General features: G+C 36.2%; 1 protein-coding gene and 1 long non-coding RNA gene across 2 annotated transcripts in view; one reads left to right on the top strand and one right to left on the bottom strand.

The window, feature by feature from the left end:
* Positions 1-10000, bottom strand: part of LOC118766766 — a 34479-nt gene that overhangs the window by 2719 nt on the left and 21760 nt on the right. The window lies entirely within an intron of this gene.
* The window catches only part of LOC118766765 (protein PFC0760c-like), a 32824-nt gene continuing 29303 nt past the window's right edge, over positions 6480-10000 (top strand). Inside the window, exon 1 of the mRNA XM_036510474.1 lies at positions 6480-6756. Within this exon, the coding sequence (XP_036366367.1) occupies positions 6708-6756 (49 nt within the window). The 5' untranslated portion in view covers positions 6480-6707. The remainder of the gene's footprint in view (positions 6757-10000) is intronic.

Raw genomic sequence — 10000 nt, 5'->3', positions numbered from 1 at the left:
TTGTGTGTGTTTGTGTGTGTGTGTGTGTTTGTCCCTTCCCCACCATCGCTTGACAACCAGTGTTGGTGTGTTTATGTCGCCGTAAATTAGTGGTTTGGCAGAAGAGACTGATAGAATAAGTACTAGGCTTACAAAGGATAAGTACTGGGGTCGATTTTTTCAACTAAAGGTGGTGCTCCAACATGGCCACATTCAAATGACTGAAACAAATAAAAGAATAAAAGAATATATATATATATTCATTAATATGTGAGGATGAGTGAGAATGAGGCTCAACACCGCATTGATGCATAAATATTCTTTATTTGTAGGTTAACAAGGCAACCAATGATTTCATGTAAAGAAGGATATTTTAACAATTTTTCAAGCTAACTACATGGAAACATTGGTACTCATCTCTATTTTGGATGAGAATACAGTTAGCTTAAAAATTAAGAGATCCCTCTTTACATGAAACTATTGGTAGCCTTGTTATAATACAAATAAAGTGTATATATATATATATATATATAACATTGAAGAAATTGAAGTCAACAAGAAGGAGTATGGTTGGATAGTTATTTTTTAATCGCTACAATTGTTTCCACCCAATGTGGCTCTCCAAAAATACAGGTATTTGATTATGCAACTGTTTGTTTGCATAATGTGATCTAGTTGTGTTTCCTCAGATGATATTCAAGTGTTGTCTCTATTAGTTTAAAATCTTCATCTGTTCATCTTGGTTTGAGTTTTGTAGCAGCTGGTAGAGTCGTGTCGTTTGCTGCCAGAATGTGTTTGTTGGACTGCTGTAAGTGGTAGTAGATGGCTGTTTTGGTACCAGCTGATCAGTGATCTGTTCTTCATGGTATGCTGCACATGCAAATTTTATTAGCTAACCTTCAGTATTCAGTGATCAAATACATACTTACATATGCACACAGAGACTCACACATATCCTCCCACACACAAACAATGTATATATATAGTTAATCCAAACATGAACAAATAGAAAACGCAATGACGCGAGGATGTGGAACAAGTATAGTGTTATTGAACACTCAGAAAAGGAAAGAAAGAAGGAGGATTTAACGTTTCGAGAGGAGCTCTTCGTCAGAAACATAGAAAAAGGAATGGTCCAAGGAAAGGAAGATAGAGAAAGAAAGTCGTCAACGATACACATGCTGTCACATATTGAATATGTATATATGCCTATGTACACACACAGAAGCGCTCACATATACACACATACACATACATTCGTATAGATACACACATGCACACACATGTGTATGTGTGTATATGTGACAATCACTACAACACTCAACTCACCTGACCAGTTTGCTACCTAATAAATCGTGCTATGCATGGTGAACAGTAAGAATCAAAAGGAATATATACTCCAGCAGATTCATCATCATCAACATCATCATCAACATCGTTTAACGTCTGCTTTCCATGCTAGCATGGATTGGACGATTTTGACTGAGGGCTGGTGAACCAGATGGCTGCACCAGGCTCCAATCTTGATCTGGCAGAGTTTCTACAGCTGGATGCCCTTCCTAACGCCAATCACTTGTATTTTGTCACAGCTTCTTTACAATGCATATGTGATCATAATACATTGATACAAGGGATCCTGGGACAGTCAGTGTTTTGACATTGTTGTGTCTCATCAGTCAGAAGCAACACAGGAAGAGTGAATCTAACAAAAACCAGTGGCCTTGTTTATAATTTCAGCAAACAAGCTGCTCACTGAAATTACAGACATGCTGCTGCTGCTGCTATTGACGACGATGATGATGATGATGATGATGAATTTTATGAGAAAGATAATACTGTATATAAAGAGATGCCACCCGTTTCCTAATTTGATCTTTGTTATCACATGCTGTTTATTTTACTCATTAATACTGTTTCAAGTCACACATTTACAGAAGGTTAAGTTAGTATTAGCATATTCATCACTGGCAACATCATCATCATTACCGTCGTCATCATCATCATCATCATCCTCATCATTATTTCACATCTGTTTTTCACGTTGGCTTGGATTGGACAAGTCACCAAGTTCCATGTTAGTTCATATTTGGAGTTACTGTCCTCATGGCTTGTGTTGCGGACACATCGTTAAATTTATTTCAGCATAGTTTATCTGGTTGGATGCCCTTCCAAACACCAACCCATTTACAGAGTACTTTGGATATATTTTGTTATTGCTGCAACTCTAGAGAAGTTGTCAAGTCCTCAACAAAACAAAATGAAAAGGCTACCACAACCCGACATTATCTCCAAAAGGATAGCTTGTCATCATCATTTAATGTCTGCTTTCCATGCTGGAATAGGCCGGATGGTTTGATGGGATCTGTGGTGAGTTCCAGTGCCAGCTTTAGAATAGTTTCTACAGCTGGATATCCGTCCTAATAGCAATAAACAACCTCCCTTACATCGAAAAAGTTGACAGCTACTCATGTGACATGAACGCACATCTTCTGGAAACATGACTGATGTTCTACATTGGACCAAAGTATAGATGAAACATGCAAAAATATGTGTTTAGAGAAAAACTGTACTAGACTATTACTAATAGTGTTATCATCTATTTGACAAGTATGGGAGACAACTCTGCAATGATACAGCCTTGTTCTGACCTCTTTAGTGAATTAGCATAGCCTTCATCATATTTGATAGTGTCGTGATAAAAGGAAATGTTAACAAAATGTGGCCAGATCATGCATTTATTTGTGCAGGAAAATAGAATTTTTTAGAGATACCTCTCTAAATATTGTGTTTTCCTGTTGAAAGCAATAGTGATTCTAATATGGCTACTAACAAGGGTTTTTTTTCCTTCTTTTTACATTGGCACGAAGCCATAAATATATTTGAGTATTGGAAGTATGATGATGATCAGGAGGAGGAGGAAGAAGAAGAAGAGGAGGTGGAGCATGATAACACTGATGATAACAACAATGACAATGAACAATGAACAATGATTATGATGATGATGATGATGTTGAATTAAATAAATTGAATAAATTCTGTTATAGTTCATTGTAATGATTAATTGAAGTGGAATTCCAAACAAACCAAGAATAAAATGCATCAAACCTAGATATTTACTGAGATCAAAAGAAACACGATACACAAGTGGGTTTATATTGTTTTAAAAAAAGAAAAAAAAGAAAGTAAAACAAAGAAAAAATCTTTTTTAAAAATTACAAGGTCTTCGTTTCCTAGATTTATAGATAATCATGTTGATAAGGGACAGTAGAGAGGTGGAGTGGGGAGTGCTATCTGGGAGCTAGGGTATTGATCCAACTGTTTTATATGTAATTGTAGGAAAACAATGATCCTTATTCAAACAACTAAATTAAGAAATTAAACTAACGTTGGAAATATTAAAGAGATTCCAACTCTGCAGAAATTCCAGCAATCGTATAAATGAATGAACCAACACAGGAACCTTTACAGGTCATTTGATATACCAGAAATACTGGCTAAATCTGCCCCTACACCATGTCATGCCCTTCAGTTTTTGGGGGTTTTTTTTAGGAAGGCACATTAGATAGTTTATCATAGATACACTATACCTAAATAAAAACTGACAGGATGGTAAATAATGGCATACTTTTAACCCTTTTGAAACTAACCCGTCTGAGACCAACCCTGGTTCTATGATTCAAACCTTCAGTTTTAAAATAGGTTCAATTAAAACTTTCCATCAAAATTCTATGTTAATTTAGGTTCTAAACTCCAGCCAAGGTTATCCAGCTAAATTCTTCATTATTTTCGAAATTATTTGAAACTAAGGCAGTGATTTTCAGCATAAATTTGGTATCAAAAGGATTAATTCAGTTGTATAATTAAGCTGAGAATGGGATGAGGGTTGCAGCCCACCCTGGAGAGAATTTTCCTATGGGAGTAGGGCGGTACATTTGATGTATATTTTGTCAAGGTTTTTCATGGACATGGGTTAGTCCACATTACTACATAAGGAGCATAAGGCCAGCATATATATACATAAGTTGTCTAAAAGTCCATAAGTCAGGAAAAAGATGTACTCATAAAGCTGTCAATAGAGTGGGTGTATTATCTGAAGTGTATAGTATTATATATCTATCATAGCTGATCTTACCAACCAATTTCATGATAGGTGTACAATGGAGTGATAGGTAACAATCTGATTATATAACCCTACGCTCATCAGAGGTAGCTGATCGGTTACCTCTGATGATAATCAGCTACCTCTGATGATAATCATCATCATCATCATCGTCGTTTAGCGTCCGTTTTCCATGCTAGCATGGGTTGGACGGTTCTACTGGGGTCTGTGAAGCCAGAAGGCTTCATCAGGCCCAGTCAAATCTGGCAGTGTTTCTACGGCTGGATGCCCTTCCTAACGCCAACCACTCTGTGAGTGTAGTGGGTGCTTTTTACGTGCCACCCGCACAGGTGCCAGACAGAGCTGGCAAACGGCCACGAACGGATGGTGCTTTTTATGTGCCACCGGCACAAGGGCCAGGCGAGGCTGGCAATGGACACGAAACGGGGCGGTGCTGGCAACGGTCGCGAAACGGAAGGTTCTCTTACATGCCACCGGCACTGGTAACACATCTGCAATTTCCATTGATCGATTTCCATTCTGATTCTCACTTGCCTCAACGGGTCTTCACAAGTAGAGTTTCGACATGCCACCGGCACTGGTAACACATCTGCAATTTCCATTGATCGATTTCCATTCTGATCCTCACTTGCCTCAACGGGTCTTCACAAGTAGAGTATCGACATGTCACCGGCACTGGTAACACATCTGCAATTTCCATTGATCGATTTCGATTCTGATCCTCACTTGCCTCAACAGGTCTTCACAAGTAGAGTTTTGTGTCCCATATATATATATATAATAAGATGTAATAACAAAAGAATGAGACCTCGATATTAGAGAAATAGAGATTATTTATATATGTTATAAATTAGAACAAGCAGTAAAACGTTGTCATTATAGTACTTGGAGTTTCGAATGCTCGAGCAAAGAGCTATGTATACATTCTCAAACTGACAAGAATGTACCATAGCTATTTGCTCTGGCACATTTGAAACTCTGAGTACTATAATGACAACTTTTTACTGTTTGTTCTAATTTATAACATCATCTTCATCATTGTCGTTTGACATCTGCTTACCATGGTTTGACTGAGGACTGGCAAACCAGAAGGCTGTACCAAGCTCCAATCTGATCTGGCAAAATTTCTACAGCTGGATGCCCTTCCTAATGCCACCACACCGAGAATGTAGTGGGTGCTTTTTACATATATATATAACACCATCCGAGCGTGGCCGTCTGCCAGCCTCGTCTAGCACCTGTGTCGGTAGCACATAAAAAACACCATCCGAGCATGGCCGTTCGCCAGCCTCGTCTGGCACCTGTGTCAGTGGCACATAAAATCACCCACTACACTCTCGGAGTGGTTGGCGTTAGGAAGGGCATCCAGCTGTAGAAACACTGCCAGATCTGACTGGCCTGGTGCAGCCTTCGGGCTCCCCAGACCCCAGTTGAACCGTCCAACCCATGCTAGCATGGAAAGCGGACGTTAAATGATGATGATGATGATGATGATGATATTGCCCGAGGCAGGATGTTGGTAAGTTGTGGAAATACTTATTTTTATCAGCTGGAGCATAACATATCACCTGGTCCAGGAATCAAAACTATAATCTTATGATCACAAGTCCAGCATCCTAACCACTAAGCCATATGCCTCGACTTTCATGGACATGAGGACAGCAAATTCAAAGACTACCCCAAGTGGCACCAACTCTAACTATTCCACAGCTTTGATCATTGATCTGTCTGCTTAATCAGAAATGATCTGAGGCTAAACAACTTTACAAACGAAAGCTCTGAACTATTTCCTACCCTTGGCAATATCAAATTTTGCAATAAAGCAACTTTGGTTTGTCTTTAATCTATAATAACCATGACCTGTTTTTTTGTAAACTTAGTTTTTATTTTTACTTGCTGTTTTTTGTTTGTCTTGTAAATTTTTTTGAAATGGTATGTATTATAGATTTCATCTTATAACCTTGATCTCCCACGAACTTCACCTTTGTCAGTTCCTAATGGCTATAAAGTCTAAACACACAATTCCAAGGACAAAGAGAAGAATGTAAATAGTTAAACATGATTCTCTGTTTGCTTCCTAAAGCGAAAAGGAGAAACAATAAACAAAAACTACTTTTATAAAAATCACGAAAATTTCTTCAAAAGACAAGTTATATATAAAAAAAAAAAAACGATACCAACAGCAACAATAAAAAATAAAAAGAATAAGATAATCCAAGAACAAAATAGGGTTTGTGGGGTGGAATGCATATTAAAGACCTTGTGCCAGGGGAACCAAGCAAACAGGGATTATGAAGAGTCAATATTGAAAAGGGGATTACTGAGTTTTGGTTGAAGGAGCCAAAGACAGGAAAAAAACGAAAACATATTTGTCCCTTTCTACCTTTGATAAGCAAATAGAAGATATTTCAAATGAAGCTAGGCATTTTGTATGTAATCGTGGTTTGAACTTGCAGCAGATTTTCCACTTCTTGACCACATATATTGAAACCTATAGAGCGATTCGTTTGCTTCCAGTTACATATTGTTTTAATTTAGATCTTGTTTTTCGTTTGATATATATATATATATATCTGTGTGTATATATACAAATATATATATATATATTATGAATCATATGTGGTTAGCATTGCTGTCTGTGTCAATGATAATAACAGGTAAGAAATACTTTACATTTACATAAATGATTGAATATCTATGATTATGCAAAATATAAATCGTATGTTTCCCCCCCTCATATATATATATATATATTATATATATATATATACACACACACACATACATATATATGTATATATATATAGATATATATATATATGTATGTATACACATACATATATATGTATGTATGTATATATATACATATATATGTATTTATATATATATGTATACGTATATGCATATATATATATATGCATATATATATATATATATATATATATGTATATATATATATATATATATATATATATATATATATATATATACACACACATGTATATATATGTATATATATATATACATGTATATATATGTATATATATATACATATATATACATGTATATATACACACCATTATATAATGCAATATAATGATATAATATAATAAAGTATATATGTGTGTATACATATATGTTTGTATGTATATGTCTGTGCACATGTATGTATGTTTGTATGTATGTATGTATATATATATATGTATGAATGTATGTATGTGTGTATGTATGCATATTATTTGCTATGCAGTTTCTTAGTCAACATATTCATTTGTTAACCAAATATTTTTTGTTAGTGTTCAACAATTGCAGAATGTCAAATAAATATCATTTATTTTCCTTATTTTTTTTTTATTTATATATTTAATTTTGTTATTTTGTTACATATGTGTCAAACACATTGAAATTATGAGAAGATAAATTATATTTATTTGATAGTTCCTGTATTTGTAGAATAAATATTTACATGCGTGTGTGTATATGTGTGCGTGTGTACGCACATATACATACGCACACACACACACATACATTGTGTGTGTGGTAAGAAACTTGCTTCCCAACCACATGGTTCCAGGTTCAGTCCCACTGCCTGCCACTTTGGACAGGTGTCTTCTACTATGTCCTTGAGCTGACCAAAGCCTTGTGAATGTATTTACAAGACAGAAACTGAAAAATCTCATCATGTGTGTGTGTGTGTGTGTGTGTGTGTGTGTGTGTGTGTGTGTGTGTGTGTGTGTGTATGTGTGTATCCGTGTGTATGTGTCTTTCTGTTTGTGTTTGTCCCCAACACCATTTGACAAGTAGTGTTGATGTCTCTGCATCCCTGTGACTTAGCAGTTTGGCAAAAGACACCAACAGAATAAGTACCATGCTCAAAAAATAAGTCAGTTCATTTGATTAAAAATTCAAGTTGGTGCCCCAGCATGGTCACAGTCTAATGAGTGAAACAAGTAAATGTATACACGCACACATGCACACACATATACACACACACATACATACACACACATGCATACACAACATGTCACCTTGAGTAAGTTCCTTCTACAATAACCCTGAGCTGTCCTAAACTATGTAAGTGAATTTGGTAGACGGAAATTGTAGGAAGCCCATCATATTATTATTTTTATTATTGTGCATTTCACTTGTCAAAACTCTCAATTTGACTTGCTCTGGCTAATTCTGTTGTTAAGGGTCTCACACGGTCTTCTTCCACAATAGTTAACATCCAAGTACCAGTTCCAAAATCCTCGCTGTCCCCAATAAAACAGTTTTCTAAGCATGTTCTCCCTCATGTTCTCCCTCGTGTCAACAGATTCCTCAAACCTTGTTGTTAATGCTCCCAGTGCTCCACCAACTACTGGGATAATAGATGGTCCCCATGATGGCTGTAGAGTTGTTAATATATGGTTAAGTGTTACATCATCAATCATCACATAACTGTCTCACCTGTTTTTTTCACTCCTACAACTTCTTGTCTATGTATGCAAGCTCACACTGTCTTGTGTTCCCCATCAGTTGCAGCCAGTCACCCAAATATAAAGGATGCAAGACTCTGCAATCTTTCATTTGTTTTCCTCCTGTCATTCACTTCCTATGGCAATTTCACTACTGTCATCTTTTTTGTCACTTCATCTAAATAATACAAGTCTTGCTGACCACAACCGGTGTCCTTGGATCTTGCTTTATCTTCTGTGTAAGTGTGTGTGTATGTGTGTGTGCATGAATGCATATGTGTAGTGTGTATGTGTTAGTATGTTATTGTTCAGTTTTATTTCAAGATTTCTTGCCAATAGAGAAAGGCTCCTTCATCGGAATTTCCACATCAACAACAGGGTATTTTTGTTTGTATGTATGTTTGTGTATGTATATTTGCAGATTTGCATGTTTCATATGTATGTATGTATGTATGTATGTATGTATGTATGTATGTATGTATGTATAAATGTATAAATGTATGTATGTATATATGTATGTATGCATGTATGCACATATGTATGTATACATGAATGTATGTATCCATGTATATATATATATATATATATATGAATGCATGTATGTATACATATATATGCATTTTCTTCTGATAAGTTTTTAGTCAGTAGAGGCTCTGGTCATGCATAAACCTAATTGTGTGATCTGATTCAATGTATGCGTGTATGCACTCACACATAAGTGTGTGTCTGTGTGTGTGTGTATGTGAGAGAGAGAGAGAGTGTGTGTGTGTGTGTGTGTGTGGTGTGTGTGTGTAATGAGCACGTGTGCTTCGGTAAGCTCCATCATGAGAAGAAGGTCATAAACAATTATCTCTAAATGCTAATCCTTGCAATAAAGAAAATGTGCAGTGTTATTATGACAAAAACGATAATCACTGTTTCTCCATCCAAGTCAGGGAAGGAATCAGAGTAAGAGAAAGATAGAAAGAAAGAGAAAGAGAGAGAGAGGGTAGAGAGAGAGAGAGAGCAAAAGAGAGAGAGAGAAAAGAGAGCAAAATGATAAAAATGGAGTAAGATGCATGCAGTAGGAAAAAGATATCTATCTGTAAATGGGGAAAGAGAGAGACACATACATAGTGGAAGATAGGGACAGAGAGAGCAATAGAAAGAGAAGTGAGGAGAAAGAGCACATGAAGTGAGAGAGAGAGAGAGAGAGAAGAAAACAAAGGGAGAAAGCAAGATCTTTAACAAGATAATTCCAAAGATAGCATTTCCAGAATGACTTGATCGAGTTAATCTAATAACAATAGGCACGATGGATGTTAAGGTGGAACGAGGCAAGAGAAAGTTGGTGTTTCCACATGTGTTTCGGCTAAGCCATTGCGATAGCTCACCTCTTTATCGTTCCCACCTGATGTTGTTTAATAAACTATGTATCATAACTCATGCCTTTTGCTGGCTGTGG

This window comes from Octopus sinensis, linkage group LG17, assembly GCF_006345805.1.
Source record: "Octopus sinensis linkage group LG17, ASM634580v1, whole genome shotgun sequence".
Classification (NCBI taxonomy): domain Eukaryota; kingdom Metazoa; phylum Mollusca; class Cephalopoda; order Octopoda; family Octopodidae; genus Octopus; species Octopus sinensis.
The sequence above is the reverse complement of the archived record's forward strand: the minus strand, read 5'-3'. Positions and strand labels throughout refer to the sequence as shown.